Below are 18,529 nucleotides of genomic sequence, written 5' to 3'. Positions count from 1 at the left end.
GCACGTTATTCCTCCGGATTGTCAACCCACAGCTGAACTGTGTGCCAAGTTTAGCCCAGATAGACAGCATCTCTGTCTTCCTCTGAGGTGACTCGCGGTATTCTCTCTGTTGAAAATGGGACATGGGTGGTTTATTTCTGTCACACTCTGTCTCTGAGGTTGCCAAGGATGTTTCTCCACCAAAGGCCAAATTGTTTCAGCCACCTTCTCGCCTCACTCTGTATCTCTCGCATGCCTCTTATTAGTTAAAAGTATGTTGATATATACTTGGATCATCCTACTTAGTTCCAAAGTATGCATGAAGTGGCTCTTACTAGCAGCTCTACACATGAAAGTGTAGTTTTTGCAGAGGTGTTTGCAATTGAAATTGATATTAATAATGGAATTCTTTAGCATCAGGGCATCAGCCTTGTTCCAGCAGCTATTCACACCACTGCTTCAGCCGTCTCTTTTTTCCTGAAGTGTGGAGTAGGAATCTCTCTCAACTACAATTGTAACTGCACTCTAAATATTGCATATCGAAACTATTCACACTCAGGCCTAACCCCGTGTCTCTTTAACAAAGTCAGCTGAATGGTGGGCTGTGCCTGGGCATGAAGTTACCAAATCGGAGCAGCTGTTTCAAATAAGGCCACAGTGCATGATTATTCCTTCCTTTCCTTCTTTTCCTATTACAATTCATCAAACCTCTACGGCTCATTTTAGTATGCACCTTCCATCCAACTACGATTAAAAAAAAAAACAGAGAGAGAAAAAAAAAGTTGATGCTGCTTGTTTCCCGGCACCCAACAGCAATCTAACGTGCCTGGAATGAAGACAGCTGACCTTGGGAGAGCTAAACACATCCTCTGGGTGCCAAAGTGCTAAAAACAAAACACAAGCTTATAGCCAAGAAGCAGATTATTTTGGAGGAAAGGTGTGATGAAAAGCGGGAGAGTCAGGAGACAGGGGGAGTGAACGCTGTTGGTGAGAAGTGACGTAGCCAGGTCCTTTACTCAAAATATTTATCTTTTTCATTGTTTTGGTTTTTTTTGCCACCCAGGATGCTTTTTCAGCTTCTCTCTGCCAGTCTCAGTCAAGGTCAGGCCCCCTGTTACTGCCACCCTGCAATCATGGTTGAGGTGCAGCCACTGCTGAGCGAGATCCAATCATTGGAGCCTTTGTGCACAACACAGAGTGACCCAACGTGCTATGAGAGGGGGCTGAAGGGTTACAGAGGGAGAGAAAGTCAGCTTTTAGAGAGTAAAGTAGCTCCAAGGAGACCTCTCCTCTTTTTTTGTCACTTTAGCAGGTGAAATGGAATCTACTTAAACAAGCACAAATGAAATTGGAGCGTACTGTTGTCTCTGTGTGACAGAGATTTTGATTAGGCATCAAAATAAGAGGCACAAGATATGAGATGGAACAAAACTTCCTGCAATGAAACTGGATTGTTGCAGTGGTCATCAGTGATACAGCAGTACTCCTGCTCCTGAGACATTCCTAACGTCTTTATTCATGTTATGTAAATGTTAGATGATATACAAATTAATGTCAAAAACATCTAATTTCCCTGCATATGGTCAAGTGCAGACTGCAGTCACCCACAACCTGAAATAGCCAATATTCATTTCAAACTGCAACAAGATATATTGCAGAATATTAAAAGCATGTACAGAACCTGTTGACTCTCTCTTATAGTAATACATACAGGGCTGTATCTACAGTATTTACATTAACAGGACTAAATGTACAGATGGCCATACATATGTTCTGGACTGAAAACAACCTGCTGCGTAGATTCGTCGTGTAAAAAAACTGCAATATGTGCATATCTTCAGATGCCGAAAACATACTGCGTAAAGAACAAGCTCCTCATTTTCTACCAGCTCTGATGGAACTGCTGAAGAATGAACACTCTTAAATCGCTAAAGTCTTTCCACATCTATACAACTGACTGTGATAGATTGTAATGCTAAATCATCAAATTTTTATTTTAACTTTTATTTCCTCCAATTTGGGAGCTCCTGAGGTCAAGTCATTTACTTTTTGTTAATGACATATTTAGATTTAAAAAAAACCCTACTATAATCACACTGTGGCTCAAGTAGAGGCAATCCCCTCTCTAATGTCTCATTAGCCTAATGCAACATTAGATTCCTAATGAGACTGCGATTTTGTCACTGTGTGGCCACGGCGAATGTTATCCTTGTTAATTGCGCTTTAAGTGCGCAATCCATCTACTGGATGTATCAGATGAGGTAGCCCTGCATGGGCACCCAGCTGCCTTGTCATTGAGAGATCATGATGCTTGCGTGGAAATTACAGCAAGCCGTCAACATTCAACGCGGACCGGCGCCTCACATCCACTATGATTTGGCATGGTTTTGCGTTATGGGCTTGTTTTGTTGTATAAGGTGTGATGTCTGCTGAAGACGGACTGCAGTGCCGACACAGCAGAGGCCTTTACAGCAGCAGCATCCAATCAAGCAAACAGCACAGGAAACCACAGGGCAAAGGTTAACAACCGACCACCGGAACCATCTTTTTCACTCGATAGAGAGAAGGCATGAGCTAATGGCTCTTCTATCTGTAGCGGCAATCAGTGTCATTGCTCCAAAATAAAATATTGAATGTTGAAGTGCAAATTATCTCTTTGTGATATGAAATAAGTGATGGGGACACGCATCAGGGTAAATAACTTCACTTAGCATAATGACTAATTACAAACAGCCTTTGTTTGGATGTGACAGCCTTATACGCCCTCGCAATAGTAGCAGAATAGGTTGGTGCCACCATTAATACAGTAGCTCCAGATAACCTTCAGTCCCTGTAGAGGGCTCGCACACAATTAATTGTGTGCTCTGCTGCCTTATCAGCTCGCTGACAAGCCTCGCTTTCTGCTCAGATTTTTTTTTTCATTGCACAATTAAATGATTTAGTTGTCTTAACTTGAAAGAGAACAGCTTTTATTTGCCCCCCCCCCCCTCCCCTTGGGAACAAAAGGAATGACTGTGGAATGATGCATTAGTATAATGAGATGGCTCGATATTTGCAGCATGGTTTAACACAGACTGGCGCTTGGCCCGCAGCTTTTGACTCCCACATCTGGCTTTGTGGAGAATTTCATTTGAGATGGGAGGGTCCTTTCCCCGCAGATTTTCAGATGATATCTTCATCTTATTTAAGCTCATTACTGCTGAATTTCAAACAGCTTATGTTGGGTCGGGTGCGTACGGTGAAAAATGTGGGGTTTGTTACCAGTGGCCAAGACATGATGTCCAGCACAAATGAGATTAGCAATGGTCCTCCCCTCTGGCTGAAAGTTATAGACCTGAGCAGTCAAGCTCAGGCTTTCACAGCCACCCTGGCCTAATTAAAACAAAGACAGGAAGACAGGAAGCAGGCAGAGCAACCCAGTGTTTCTGTTCTGACATTTCTGCTCAGTTAATAGAAAACAGGGTCATTTTAGTTGACTTCCTTTCTGTCAGAGGTCCTTTATGTCGCTCCTGTCTACCTGAATGTCATTTCAGTTTAGGACAAGGTCGATCTTTTCTCCTGGGAATCTGCTACTTGTTATTTTGTGAGGAGCGTGTGCAGATGAGAGATCGCTGTCATGGAATATCAAGTGCTGATTTACTGTATAAAAGATTCAGCGACGATGCCTCCTGCTGTCCTGCCACCTGTTCTGTCAGCCGAGAGCCGTGCCGCTACGCACAGAGCCACGGCTCGTTTACCAGCGCGCAGCACTTCAGAAACAAGCACATCCCTATTAACTAGTCAAAGACCTCCAGAACCAGCTCCAGTTGAGAGAACCGCAGGTCTACATGGTACGAGCTGCTCGCGCACTCACAACGGATAGATGATATACCTCGGGATGAGATGCGACTGTAGCTCGGGAGGTTTGTCTGTGTTGTCCTGCCACCGCTCCTCCATGTGTGACAGTGATGAAGTGCCTCAGCTGGGCTTTTTTGGCTCCTCAGTGAAAAATGAAGCCATTAGTGTTGCCGAGGGAGAGCACTGGTGCTGGGCAGCCGAGGCTTGTGGGCACGTGAAGGCCTTCCTCTCTGCCTGCATGTTCTACTGACCTTAACAGCACCATCCATCTTAATTAGGGACCAGTCCATGCAGCAATTGTTCCAGGCAACTTTTTATTCAGCAAAATGACAGCCTCATCGTTTCATCAGTAAACTAGGCAGAAACAGAAAGGTCGAGCAAGTCAAAACCAAAGTAAGCATTCAGTGTTAATACAATAAAATCAAGTTACATTACATGAAGACAAATCAAACCATCCCACATTCTTCTCTGTCACCTGCTTTGTTGCTGCAGACTCTCCCAGTCACTGTATCCTTAAGCTGCTTAGTGTCACCTGTGTGTATGCTATATGACCTTGGTTTACAGCTTCAATTTGGTCCAGCAGATAAAAGCGCTTTAAAGAGGAACGCTCACTCTCTCCCGTCTAACCTGCCTCTAGGCGCTGCTGTTGACTCATGGAGGAGAAGTGGCTGCCAGCGCTGTCGCTGGCAATGCATGTCTACGTGTACTCAAGGTCCGAAGCGTCTGTGTGTGTGTGTGTGTGTGTGTGTGTGTGTGTGTGCGTGTGTGTACAGTATGTTGATGTGTGTGAATGTCTGCAAAGTGTGCTGCTCAGTTCAGGTACAAACGCTGCAGCCTGTCCAGAAGTATTAACATCTCAGCTCACCTTTCAGTGTGTATTGTCAAGTCTCTGAGTATTTGTGGCTTACTGTCCATCCAAATACTTGTAATAGAGACACTATTTAGGTATGCATCAGCTAGCAGCTTTGTGGTTGTCAAACAGGGGTTTAGGGAGCATTACGAGGCCTTGAGGGGGCTCTAAATGATTTTCATGAAGAATATCCTAATTTTATATGATATTTTCCTATATGCCATGTGTATCGGAATTGTTCACTCTCACCCCATTAACATGGCATAGAATTCTAATAAATCGACAATAACCAAAACCAGCCCAAATTAGGGTTCTTCTAGATGTTAAATCATTAACATGAAGTGAGACAGACTGCTAAACTCCACTGGACTACCTAGTGTTCAGCTGACAAGTTCTCTCCATAATCCGTGTCTCCACAGAGTTCAGTGACCATGTACGATGCAGCGAGGGTGCCATCTCCTAAGGATGGTGCAAACGGGATGGTCCTGCCCGTGGTCCCCGGAGCAGGAACAGCTACAGCTGCGGGATCAGCAGGGCCGACGCCAACTGCAGCCCTGCAAGATAAAACCGAGGAAGGACAGCCGGGTACTGAGGAGGAAGAGGAGGAGGAGCCCACAGCAGAGCCCGTCCTGGTGAAAAAGCCGCACAGAGAGATTCTGGACCACGAGAGAAAGAGGAGGGTGGAGCTGAAATGTATGGAGCTCCAGGAGATGATGGAGGAGCAGGGGTAAGTAGATGGGTCAACCATTTAGCATACAGTGGGCCTCATGCAAGAAACCCTTGTACAATATGTACTTAAAGCAGCGATAATCAACATTTATATAATAACAAGGGGTCGCTCATAGTGATGAACCCACAGAGAATTATCACCTGAATCTGCAGTTCCCATCAGCTTTAGGAGCTTTCCCGGCGAACAACTTTTAGTTTACTCTCACTGCAGTTGTTTCCAGTGAACCACTGTACACCACCTGCCCAGAACAGACAGGCACAGTTAGTGACTGAACATAGTGGAGCAAATAGCAGTTAAGTAGCCAGATATTTTGCAAACCAAAAACAGAACTAATTAAGTAAATATTGGACTTACATTCTCCAGGTTGACAGAAACAAGACTACAAATAAATGCTAATGTTGCTCTGAAACTGCTCTATTAACTAGTTTGCCATATCAACTTAAAATCTGATGATGTTAACTTGTTTTTGCTGCCTCCAATTGGCCCAAAAAAATATGTTACTGCTGGTTTAAGTGACATTAAAGAGTGATTTAAGAGAACTTGTGGCACTGACCAATTTTCTAGTGCATATAACAGACTCTACACAGCCTGCGTAGCTGAAGCAGCATGTTAGCAGTACACCCTCAGCAGCTTCAGTCCCACGTCTGTGTCTACACTGGGTGCGTTCAGGCACAATGTTAAATATTGTACAGACGTACACTGACGTAAGATGCAGCCATAATTCACAAGTGGTTCACAGGGGGGGAAACATTATTCACTTGACTTATAACGCCATAACTTAGAGTTTAAATATGATACCAACATCAACTACAATAAAGACCACCATATCATCCTCATCATCATGATGATTTGCCTGTTTACTGGGAGGCTCAACTTGTTATGTTCATTTTTGCCATATTTACCATACCGTTCAGAAGTAGTAGCAAGCTCTCTCACTCCGACAGCTGTCTCAGGTTCTTTATTCAGGTCCGTGTCCAGCGCAAATTCCTCCATTGCATCGACACTGTAAGATCACCAGCTGTACAATATTTTCTTGTCCATGTCAGTGACTGTCACGTCCCCTTGACTGCCTCCCATCTAAGTCACTTTTTTAGCATCTAACGTCATGTCAAACCATTTCTTTAATATTTTTGTTACAGTACGGCAGCTATATTAGTCCCCTAATACGACTACTGACACTGCTACATCTGATATATTTTCCTCTGCTGATTTCCGACAGTGGGGCTTGGAGTTCCGAAGTGTGAAATATATGTGAAATAGTGGAGCAGGTAGTCTTATATAGCAATTGATGGCCATCAACTATGCAATTATGATGAATTGCTCGACGGATCAAGTTGAGACGAGCAATTTACGACACGTTTGTGCAGTTTAAGTTCGAGTGTTTAATGAATCCCACTTGCAAACCTGAACACCCCCGCATTTCTATTTCAAGGCCAGAATTAAAACGACCTAGCGAGTGCCAAAGTCAAATTGTTTAACTCTCAAGTGAGGAGGCTTTTCAATAGATGCTTTCTACTGTCATAGATTTTCCAGTTAGATAACAGATACTAGATAGACCAGAGGGAAAGAGTAGCAAAGAAACGAGTGCAGATTCCTCTCTTTATGTAAAGCTGCCCTGTTCACCTCCCCCACACTGAAAGCAGACTGGTTGGGGAATCTGAACTCTTGCACGAGCAAGGGCCCCCAGACAGAGTTTTAGGAAAAGAATACACAAATGTTCTTGCAAAAAACCCAGAATGTATTTAGCACAAAAACTCAACAAGCGAGTAAACACTCCAGTTGCACTGGGTATTTCATGTCAAGTGACATTACCGTTTTTCAGTGAAACAGTAGTTGTTTATTTTTTCTTTACAATTCAGTTACTGAAAACATTCTACGTGTAGTAGAGCACTTGACATTGACAGGTATGTACCTGTAGGGCTGTTGAGTTCACAAGCTGCACCAAAACATTACATTCAAAATCTGTTACCTGCCAAAAGTCATTTACGTAGCAATATTGGGAAGAAATAAAAAAACAAGCCCCTGCAAAGGAGTGTAGTAAAAATAAGAGGCTGTGGTGCAGCTGTGTTATGTTCATATGGCCATTTTAAGTAATTTTTTAATGTCATCTTTTTCATTCACTTTAAAAGCAGGCCATTCTTCTACGAGGCTTGTAAGATAATAATTTTCAAATTGAGCTAATTTCATTATGTTAAAGGATGCTCTGTTCATAAAGCTAACGGTTACCTTGGTTAAGTAACAGTTCAATATTAGGTGAAGGACTCTACAGGGACCGTTTTGGCAGAGACCTAGGTGCTCCCTGCTTGGCCAGATGCCTCATTTAACATAATTGGCAATGTTCACAATCAGCAACCTGGTGATTGATCATGTCCTTGACACAGTTCTAGTGGCTCCTGCTTGCTGGTTGGGCACCTGTGGAGAAGCAGGGAGGTGGTGAAGAGCCTCACTGCCGTAAAAGGAAGAGGCTGGGGACTTTATGTGTGTCAGGGGATTTTACGCTGACCCCAGGCCAACAGTCGAAGTTAGTTGTGACAAGAACCACAATGTGCTGGGTACTGGGCCTTCAAAATTGTAAATTTAAAAAATGCAGATACATTTCTTGTTAAAAAATAAATTGAATTTATTATCTGATTTCAAGCTGAATAGAATTTCTTTGTGTGTGTGTGTAGCTTGGTAAACCAATATTGCACCATGTAGCTTAAATAAAATAAATTGCAGTAGATGCAATGCCAGACACACACACACACACACACAAACGTAATTTCCAGGGTTCAAACATGGAGGTTCATACATCAGTGGCAGTCGTTTTTGCTGCACAAGCTTGTGTATGTTAAAGAGGCATCATTACTTATGCAGGATGTTGTTGCATATTTGCAGCCAACACTTGAACTTTGTATTGATGGCCTTCTCCTCAAGTCATGGTTATTAGTGAGGTTGCTATAGAGACAGTCGGCGAGGAGCACAAGCCAGCCCAGCCTAGTCTTAGCATGATATTTGTCCTCCAGCACAAAGTTAGGAATTGTAGTGGCTGCTATAGTGACCTAATCTACAATCTCGGGGCTTCTCTCAGGCTGATCTGCATACACATCCACACACAATGCTGCCTGAATAACCACAGCTCCAGACTAGCTGAGATTGTAATTAATGACAAGCTCTGTGATCCTGTGTCATACAGAGAAAATTCACTTTCCCACTGACACCTCGTGACATTTTATTCACATCACATTCGTCATTTATAGAAAGCTGGCTAATCCTTGATATATTACGGGAGGGTGATTTTATTGAATAAAGGGCAAGCTAATGAGTGAGGTTTTGGGGTTTTTTTGAGGGGGGGGGGGGTAATATGTGGTATCTGTGATTGTTAAATTTCTCCAAAATAAAAAAGAAGGCCGCTGCTGATCGTACCATTTTAGAGGATAGAGATGAAATAAAGCCATGCTGTGGGGGTTTTCAGAAGGATTATACTTCCTATTTCTTCCACTCATTTTTCTACCCCTCCCTCCTTCCCTGAGCGGGACTGGGCTTGTCAGGCAGTGGGGGCTCATTAAGACTGCAGGGTAATGGCGGGAGCTATAACAGACTGATGAAAGGGACCTGCTGGACTTCACCACACAAAATAGGAGGTGATGTACCGCCACCATCTGTCAAGGTGCACACATCTCCTGGCTTGGAGTAGACATAGTTGCTTCTGGTTTGAGAGTGATGTAAAAGAGTCATGATGTCTAGTGGAGCAGTGTAGTGGCAGGCAGCAGCTTGGCTAATGATGACAGAACATGAGGACACCCACGCTGACCAGTTCCACTCACTCATCGGACTGCATGGGCTCGGCTGGCAGACAGTCGCACTTGAAGGACAGCGACCACTCAGTTGAGCGTTAAAGCTCTGGGCGGACTCAAATCATCTTGTTAAGCTATAATAAAAGGAGAATCTCATTTGCCAACTTGGCTTAGCACACCTCCCCCTTGCCTCTCCAATTTCTAATGTTCCTCTTTAAATGAGAGAGTGTTGCATGTGTGCAGGATTAGGGGATAGAGCTGGGGATGAAACACAGGGATAGAGAGGGAGAGCAATGCCAGGCATTAGACACAGTTAAAATTGTGGCTGGAGTCTGTTTTCATTTGTTGTGGATTTAATCCAGCTGGCTCAGTCTCTACGTCATCCCTCAGTCCCCGTCCAGACTGAGGCCTCGGTGAAGGATTAGGCCGGGGGGCGTGTTGGATGCCTGCGTCCTTCTCTAACTCTGCCAGATACTCCCCTCCCTTAACACACAGCCCCCCCAATTCCAGCCGTGCTCTTCTCCCGAGATAAGACCAAGATAAATAGTCTGCCATGAGTGATGGCCTCACCCTGGGAGCCAATTAGATGGGCTCAGCAATTAAAGGAGTCTGTTCATTTAGCTATCCAAGGCCTGGCAGCATCCCCCATTCTCTGGAGCACTGAGGGCTCCGCAGCTGCAGGGAACATTGCCCTTTTTGTATATTAGATGTGCTGGAGGTTGCATGCGTCAGACCTTTTGAGGCGTGATCTGTTAGAGTAGCTCTTTGAGAAGGTGGTACATAACTGAAGCAGCGTCAACACAACCCAAGCTCAGGGGCTGCTCTCCATGCAAGCGTCCAGATTCTATTTCACTGTTTTTCCACGCTAATTGAGGCATAATGGTGGTGCATGATTTGAACTCCCGTTGTGTCTGAGCCTTTTTCCAGCCCTCTAATGAGCTCTCTTCACAGGGCCTTACTCACTCTTATCTGCAGGCTGCGTGCAGCTCCCTTTAAGCAGATGAACCCTATATGTATCTGTGCAACGCATACACACACAGACACACTAACACACACAGGCTGGCAACAGAGAGGCAACCCGATGATGTTGTCCACCCATAACAAAGTGTGTGGGGCATTTCTTATACATGCATAAAACTGTCTGTACCACCAATGGTATGCGATTTTTCAACATGAGGCAGAAGATATTATCCTCCTGCTTCACAAAGCAGGAAAATTAGATGTGATTGTATGTATTGAAATATTTATATCTGTTGGTCAAGTAGGGAGGTGTAGCCTGGCACAAGCAAAAAAAAAGACACAACATAACACACACATGCATAAATAGGTTATTTGGTGAGAGCTAAATTCCTGCATTTTGGCCACTACTTCTGTGGTATTCCTCTAATAACATCTGTAGTGACAGGAAATGCGAGTAACAAGGACCTTATTAAGGGAGTTGCTCTCAGAGCCTCTAAGGCCAGAGCAAATAACTATCTCTGCCCTGCTTTGCTCCGATGGAGGTATTGCTGTGAGCCTAAGCCTGTGCCCTATAAGACTGAAAATTGGAGACAAAGCATCTCAGGGAGAATGATGGGTCATTCTCCCTGAGATGCATTCATACATTTTCACCGGGGGGCTCCCAAACCAATATAATAGGTTCCGTGCTAGACAAAACAGCTTCAAACGCTCTTGTTACAGGAGGTCTTAGAGAAGATGAGCAATCAGAGAGAGTGGAAATGGCAGATTGTGCTGCTCCAAACATTGATCTGCTTACACTGTGGGGGAGGTGAACAGGCCAGCTTTATATATAGAGAGGAAGGTGCACTCTTTCTGTCTGGTCTATCTAGTATCTGTTATCTAACCAAAAAATCTACGACAGTAGAGAGCATCTATTGAAAATCCTCTCCACTTGAGAGTTGAACTATTTCACTTTGGCACTCTGTAGGTTGTTTTAATTCTGCCCCTGAAATAGAAATGCGGAGGTGTTCAGGTTTGCCTTCCTGTGTTCCCAGTGCCATTCAATCTTACTAACTACACTGGCATCACTATGCCGCTGTACTCTTTGCAGCGAGATTGATGGCTGCCGAGTTTCATAGGTGTACAGCAGCACCTGGGGACGACTTGTGGAAAAAGGCTCTTCAGACGTCAAAGGCAGAGACACCACTGGCAGCCAGAAGGTGTACACACACACAAATACACACGCAAATGCCCCACATGCAGGCGCGGCCTCATCAAATCGATGACTATCAGCACAAGGATGGTCTCTGGGCCACAACTATTCATTTTCCAGGATCGCGAGTTAATGGGGGGAATCTGCGGGTGCTCGAAGCTGTCTAATTACTCCAATCAAGTTCTTTAATCGTGGTGATTTTTCATGGCTGGGGTGGCGGGGAGCCCCTCGCTCTGATCGATGTCCGCTGTCGCTCTCGGTCCAAATCACTGGGACATTGCATGGTGTAGGCTACGTGCTTCGGCTAAATGGCTTTCATTTGGCTGCATTTGGTTAACTCTGAACAGTCCCACCTCTCTCTCACACACACACACGAAAATACACAAGTTTAACATTCATTTCCATTTGAATTCAGTGCTACTCAGCCTTGCTGAGAGTGACCACTTCAATCAGCCCCTCCTCTGTACTGTGTCAGCGCAGAACAGATGGTGTGTCAGGCAGAAAGCAGCTACCTTTACAGCTGCACAAAGTGCTAATTAAATGTGCAGAGGAGAGGTGTGTTGTTTCTGTGTGCTCAAACTAATAGCTTCTGACAAACATCCAATGTGGCAATTTACACAGATTGATTCAGAGCTCACTTAAATAAGACTCAAAATTTTGGCGATAATGAAAGTCTCAAACTCTAAACAAGGACTCTTTATACGTCTTTTGTCCATAGATTTGTATCTCTTTAGGTGAACTTGCCCATGAGGTTCCTGCAGGCATTCAGGTGCTGTGGGGGATTCTCTTTGCCCATATTTCTTGTTGAAGCAGCATCACTGCTGGGCATACACTCTCTGACTTTGGTTAGTAAGCTAGACCGTTCAGAAAGAACCCAACTTTACTGTGCTTGATGCTGCGAATCTGTGCATGAGCTTCAGGATCGAGCAATTCAATGGGAGCACAGAGGGAGAAGCAGAAAGAGGAGGAGGAAGAGATTCTTTAGGTCATATGTCAACAAAGACTTCAGCTTCACAAGCTCTGACCCCTCTTGTCTTGCTTTAGCCAACAACAGAGATAGCTGCAGGGGCTTTCATCCTCACCGTCATCAGCACAATGTCAAGGAGAAAGCCCTACAGCCTTGCTGTCTGTTTGGCCAGAGCACATTCAATTTCCCTGCCAGTATCCTTTCTGAGCCTTCTCGCCCTTATATCTATTCTACATCCTTCTTCGATCCACAACAGACAGCTGAGAGCACGTGGGGTCTGCTGTAGAGTTGTCGGGAAGCAACTAACGTGTGGTGCATGGAAAGCCATGAATATAAAGTGTGTGTTTGTGGCCTTCATTGTGCTGAGTTGACAGCTGCTGGGCTGCGAGATTGCCGTACAGCAGGACCCGAAGGTGGTGTCACACCGGCTGGCTTCTTCTCTTTTGGGCCATCTTCCAGTTATTTCAGCTCTCCATCACACTGCTTCTAATCTCATTCTCCGCACCGTCGATGCGCTGATGGCACCCAGCTCAGAATACATGGTATGGGCTGCTATATTTAATCTGAGAAAAGCAAACATTCCTCCGACTAATGCCATTTCCACGCTGAAATGAGCCACAGGTTAATTTACAATCCAGTTTATAGAATAGGCCATGAGCCCCAGCTGAGAGAGGGGAAGAGAATTTGTTCCAAAATGTCTGTGTTTCAGCACTGAGTGACAGACAGTTCCCCTGCACTTTTACTGCAAGTGGAGGCAATTAAACAGGAGAATAAACTGCATGGCCAGAATCATGTATCACCGCTAACTTTTGGGTACTTTTGCTCTGTGGCTGTTTGTCATAGTGTGGATAAGGTCCCTTTGTTCCAATTAAGAAATCTTAATGCCAGAGCAGGGGTATTCAAAGTCTGACACTGTGGGGCTCCCTCAGATAAATCTCAGACAGCAGCAGGGGATTTTAACATGAAGTATAATGTGTTAAGCCTTTTTTTTTTCATTTTGGCAAATTGTCACCATTAAAAGTATGCCAAATTGTGATGATTCTCTGGAGTTATAAGGCATAGAGAGGCATTTAGTGTTATTAGTTTAGCATAGCATAAAGACTGAAAGCAGGTGGAAACACCTAGCCTGGCTCTGTCCAAAGGTAAAACATCCACCTACCAGCACCTCTAAAGAATCACAATTAACTAATTAACAATGGTATTTTGTAATTCATACAAATAACCATTTCTTTTACCTAGCTAGCTGTTTCTCCCTGTTTCCAGTCAGCATGAGTGTGGTATCAATCTTCTCAAATAAAATCAACAAAGCAAATCAAAATGAGGAACTGGTCCTTTAAAAAAGATCCAGTAAGAGACTATGTTTCAGATGTCATCTCTTACCAAATTAGCAAATATCACATATTAGTATGTTGAGACTCAAAGAGATGTTGAGACTTTATTCTTCTTATTCAATTTAGTGTGAATGCAGGTCATGTTTAATTATGGATCATTAGTGAACCTCACTCTAACTGCTATGTCCCAGGCACCTCTCACACATGCTCTTGAGTTGTTGAACACTACAGCATATTATTAATGGTTGAGGCTTCCAGTCCTTCTAACTCTGTGAAGTCTGGCTCCTGGCCACACTTTCACGGCTTTATTAATTCTCTCCCTTTGCCCTCCCTCCTCCGTCCTCCTCTCTCCCTTCATGTTTCCCTGCCTCTATAGTTCATTACATCTCATTACCACAGCCAGAGCAAAATGTGGAGAAGGTGTGAAGATGAGATCAGCTCAGTGTACAATGCATTGAGAGCAAGAGGCCATGTACTGTCAAGTTCAAGGGACTTTTATAACTATACTATGAGAATCTGTAGAAAAACACAGGACATAGCTTCATTCTCTCTGTTCAGACAGGCTGGTTGAATTACAGTATTACTGTCTCCTGCTCAGGGCTGTCAGTGGTGCAGTCTTACAGAGGCAGGTTTGTGGTCAGAGGCTGTTATTTGTGTTATTCACAAACTGGGTGGATGTAGCCCGAAGCTGTATGCATTAAATATTTTAAAGTGTTGTGATGATGTTGGTGATGCTCCTCTGTTCACCGACAGTCACAATATATACCGAAAATGGTGAATTAATCAATTACAAAATATGAACGCAACATCTACAATTTGACACAGTCATTTCTTTCATGTGCCTCTGCAGCGGTCCTCGGGATTCTGTCTGTCAGCTTGTTGAAAGCTTGTCACGCTGCCCCACAGTTATTCTCAGCTCAGTGAGTTATCGCTCTTTGATTGCGGAATAAAACATGACATGCAGTCAGGGCCTGGACAAGGAACCCGCCGGGGTCGGGAGAGGTTGACAGGGAGTCATCAGAATATACATCATGCGGCTGAGTGTCATTTTTGGTTAACACACGGCCAGAAGATGGTCTCTGCCCTTTGTTCGGACTCGGACTGTGTGATAGCGGGCCTTGACATGGCTCCTACAAGGGCATCTGGCACTTATGACAAGATGACAATTAGCTTTGCAGGTGCCCCTGCTGCATTCAATGCTGTTATTAAAAGCCGCTGCTTCAGTTTGCAGTATGTTCATAGGCCTTCACACAGTCTCTGGTGAGAAGACACTGAGAAGAACTGACTTTCAGCTGAGTAGTCAAAACTGCAGATTACTGATGACACTGTGTGTATTTGTGTCTATGCCTCTACTAACTGTTGTGTCTTTATGTCCATCCTCAGGTACACAGAAGAAGAGATTCGACAGAAAGTGAGCACATTCAGACAAATGCTGATGGACAAGGAGGGCGTTATCACCAGAGAGGGCTCACACACACAGCCAGTGTAAGTTACTGCACATCAGGTTTAATGTCTGTGTTGTGTGTGTTAGGGGTGTAACGCAAATCTGTATCTATATCTTTTTATGTCACAAAACTACCAATATTTGTATCTGTATTCAGCAGTGGTGGAAGAAGTACTTGAATCTTAGTAAAAGCAACAATACCACAGTGTTACAAGTTGCAAGTAAAAGTAGCATCAAAATATACTTAAAGTATCAAAAGTAAAATTACTCATAATGCTGAATGGCCCATTTCAGAATAATGTAAATTGTACTTAAGTGAATGTACTAAGTTACTTTCCACCACTGATGGTCAGACTTATACTGAAAGTGGGCATGACTTAAATCAGATGCTGTGAAATTGTCTAGTCTGCTTATATTTGTGCATTGAATTGTTTTTACTGTCATTTATAAATGGCAAATGGACTGTACTTGGAGAGCGCCTTTGTAGTAATCCGCCCACTCAAAGTATTTGACACTACATGTCACATTCACCCCATTCATGAACTGATGGCACAGTCATCAGGAGCAATTTGGGGTACAGTATCTTGCCAAAGGACATTTTGACAGGCAGGCTGGTGGAAGCCAGGGTTGGAACCGCTGATCTTCAAATTAGTGTGCGACCCGCTCTACCTCCTGCCCTAAACTCCTCATAAGTCCTATAAGTTACACTGCCAACTCGGTAACCACACAAGATCCTGCTTCTTCTTATTTTCTTCTTCTTCTTCTTCTTCTTCTTCTTTTGTGGTTTAATGGCGGTTGGCATCCAAAATGTTGCATTACCGCCGGCTACTGGATGATTGAGTTTTCCCAGTGCAATAAATTTACAGTGCCCACCCAAAGTACTCCTATTCAGTGCATTGTCCGTTCTGTCTCAGACTCAATGGTCTGAGATGGTATAAATCCTTCCCTCAGCGTAGTGACTATTTCTTCTCCTGATATGTCTGCAATGTCCAAGAATCTCCTTGCCACATCCAGCATCATCTTGATCCTCTCTGACTTGCTCTTGATTTCCACAGCACAATTAATCACCATAGCAATAAATGCCAGAAATTGCTACTTGTCCGTGCATGTTATATTCCGCTCAACCCCATTCCTTTTCGGCTCCTGTTCCTTTTGCACTGCTGCTGGTTCTTCCTTCCTTTCCCTTCCTTTGATGGCTTCGGCATATGACAAACCCTCTTCCGCTCTGATTTTACTCACTACTATTTGTTTTATTTTTCCCTGACATTGTGCTGACCCCGCATGGTGATTTCCCGCACAGTGAATGCACTTTGCTTGTTGCTGCTCCTCTTCCCACTCCTCTCTTTCACAATTGTTCTTCCCACATCTCTCACATCTTCTGGCTCCGCTACATACTGCTGCCACATGTCCATACTCCTGACAACAGAAACACCGTAAAAGAGTTTTTTCATAAGGCCTCACCCTGTAACGTATGTAGTCTAAATACTCCCTCAAAAGTCAAACACATAGTTACTTTGCTCCCTTTCTCCTTGACGGAATCTTGTAATTCTCGCCTCACAAACACCTTCAATACCGCGAATTTCCTCGTCTTCCACTGATAGTGGTACGCCGCTTATTACTCCTTTCTTTTTGATTTCTGACCCGAGTGGGAAATATTTCACACAGATATAATTTCCATCTGTTTTAATCCTCAAAGCTCTCTCTGCCGCCTTGATACACAGTCAATGATAACCATCCCACTCCTTGTTTGATCGACCAACATCTCCAAGTTTTTCTCCAACAAACTTTCCAACCTTGTGCGAGTCCTTGTAGATCCCATCCATTCTTGTCACTACTATCATACCCACTCAATACATCTCTTCAGATCTTCTTGCCTGGCTGACATCACTTGAAACACTATCCTGCTTCCTTTTCCTATTCACAAATCCTTTTGTGTCTTCTGTCTTTCCTGCTGCGCTCTCCTCGCTCTCCTCTGACTCCATTTCCCTCTTCTCGTGTCCGCAATCCAACCGACAACCTGCCACCTCCACATATCCTGCGTTCCTGTGGAGCGTAGGTTGTGTACTATGGTTGTGCTCGTCCCCAGGAATTAACGCTACATTTCCGCGAGATGCAGTTCTGCACATGAACGTGGGGGCAGTATGTCGACCTGCCGCAATCTCCTGTTCCACACATCAGCCCAGGTGGTGGCGGTATGCAGTTGGTTTGCCAACCGCCATTAAATGCAAAATAAGAAGAAGGTCAGCAGCAGATTTTTTTTTAAAAAGGAGATTTATGGCAGGATGTTTACTATAAAACTCCTGGAGCTAGTCCGCAATTACCAAGATCGTTATGATGTCTCATTAAAATCACAATCTGCTCAAGTGTCGCTATGTTTGGTTTGTTCACGATGTGCAAATTCGGAGGTTGTCGGAGGAAGATAATCCGGTGTCGGCGAGGGATGACCCGGTCCTGGTCTGCCCCCTAGTGGATTCAGGTTTAATCCTCCGGGTACACGCAAAGTACGCAAGCAAGTATGTGAACAATCCCGCCTGTCTATGCCTATTGTTAAAAAGCAAGTATATCCAGGGCTTAAGACAACTCACGAAGAAGAAGCATTCATGCGTGAGATGGAAAGCAGCGGAGAACGTTTTTTGTTTTTACAAGTTTTGTACGCTGTTTCATCACTAAATACACTTTTGAGAGGTTTTGAGGTGAGAAATCAACTGTGTAGAACTTGAATATTGACAGTTTTACGAAAGTTAATGGTGAATCCTAAATGTGCTTAAATGTTTTCGGAGTTAAGAAGCTCCACAAGCACCCGCGATGTTAGCGGTGCCGGCCAGTGTTATGCAGAGTTTTGCATGCATGCACCTCCAAAAACTGCTTTTAAACGCTATAATATAATTTGTGGGGTACATCAATGGTGATAAATGATTCGGGGCATATATTTTACGAACGTTTATAGTCGTTAATGATTTATTACACTTAGTAGAAGTATAATTTCTTATGATTTAGCAAAAATATCTGGTGATAACCGCATTTGACCAAAGAGCACTGCAAAGTGTCTGAAAAGGACCTTAAAAGGTGGATGCATAATTCGGCAGAACAGATGTAGATGTAGGCAACCTGCCGAGATTTGCATCCACCTCTTTTCTCAGCATGAATTAGTGTTACCGCGAGGTGCATGCAATTCTCGGCAGGCATGCAGAATTCGGCACAACACCTGCCGGCCTGTCACGCCCACAGAGCCCTCTGGTCCCAGTTACATAGACCACTGCAGCAGCAACGACAAAGGAAGAAAGGCCACAACTGGATAAAATGCGTTCGAGATGACGGCGGCTGACTTTGGCCAACTTGATAACGTTAGTCTAACGTGAGCTGCAGGTGACTGCAGGGGCAGGGTATAAAAACGGCGCATCAGCTTGCTTTGAGCTGAGATCAATGACATTTGCAAAGAAAAATCGAATACTGCAGCTATATG

At 44.1% G+C, this 18,529-nt stretch overlaps 1 protein-coding gene and 1 long non-coding RNA gene across 4 annotated transcripts in view; one reads left to right on the top strand and one right to left on the bottom strand.

Annotated features, from left to right (window-relative positions):
• Positions 1-18,529, top strand: part of srrm3 (serine/arginine repetitive matrix 3) — a 67,128-nt gene that overhangs the window by 24,663 nt on the left and 23,936 nt on the right. For 2 of the 3 annotated variants that reach the window (XM_046041102.1, XM_046041099.1), the window contains exons 2-3: positions 5,086-5,393; positions 15,006-15,107. In XM_046041102.1, the coding sequence (XP_045897058.1) occupies positions 5,098-5,393; positions 15,006-15,107 (398 nt within the window). In that variant the 5' untranslated portion in view covers positions 5,086-5,097. Of the gene's footprint in view, positions 1-4,504; positions 4,529-5,085; positions 5,394-15,005; positions 15,108-18,529 lie in introns of those variants that run through there. The other variant, XM_046041100.1, reaches the window with a different exon arrangement.
• LOC123963963 lies at positions 4,114-5,389 on the bottom strand. Its single transcript, XR_006823297.1, has 2 exons — positions 5,040-5,389; positions 4,114-4,170 (listed from the first exon to the last, which is right to left on the bottom strand). It is a non-coding gene; the product is annotated as an uncharacterized LOC123963963 (long non-coding RNA).

This window comes from Micropterus dolomieu, linkage group LG23 (assembly GCF_021292245.1).
Source record: "Micropterus dolomieu isolate WLL.071019.BEF.003 ecotype Adirondacks linkage group LG23, ASM2129224v1, whole genome shotgun sequence".
Taxonomy (NCBI): domain Eukaryota; kingdom Metazoa; phylum Chordata; class Actinopteri; order Centrarchiformes; family Centrarchidae; genus Micropterus; species Micropterus dolomieu.
The sequence above is the reverse complement of the archived record's forward strand: the minus strand, read 5'-3'. Positions and strand labels throughout refer to the sequence as shown.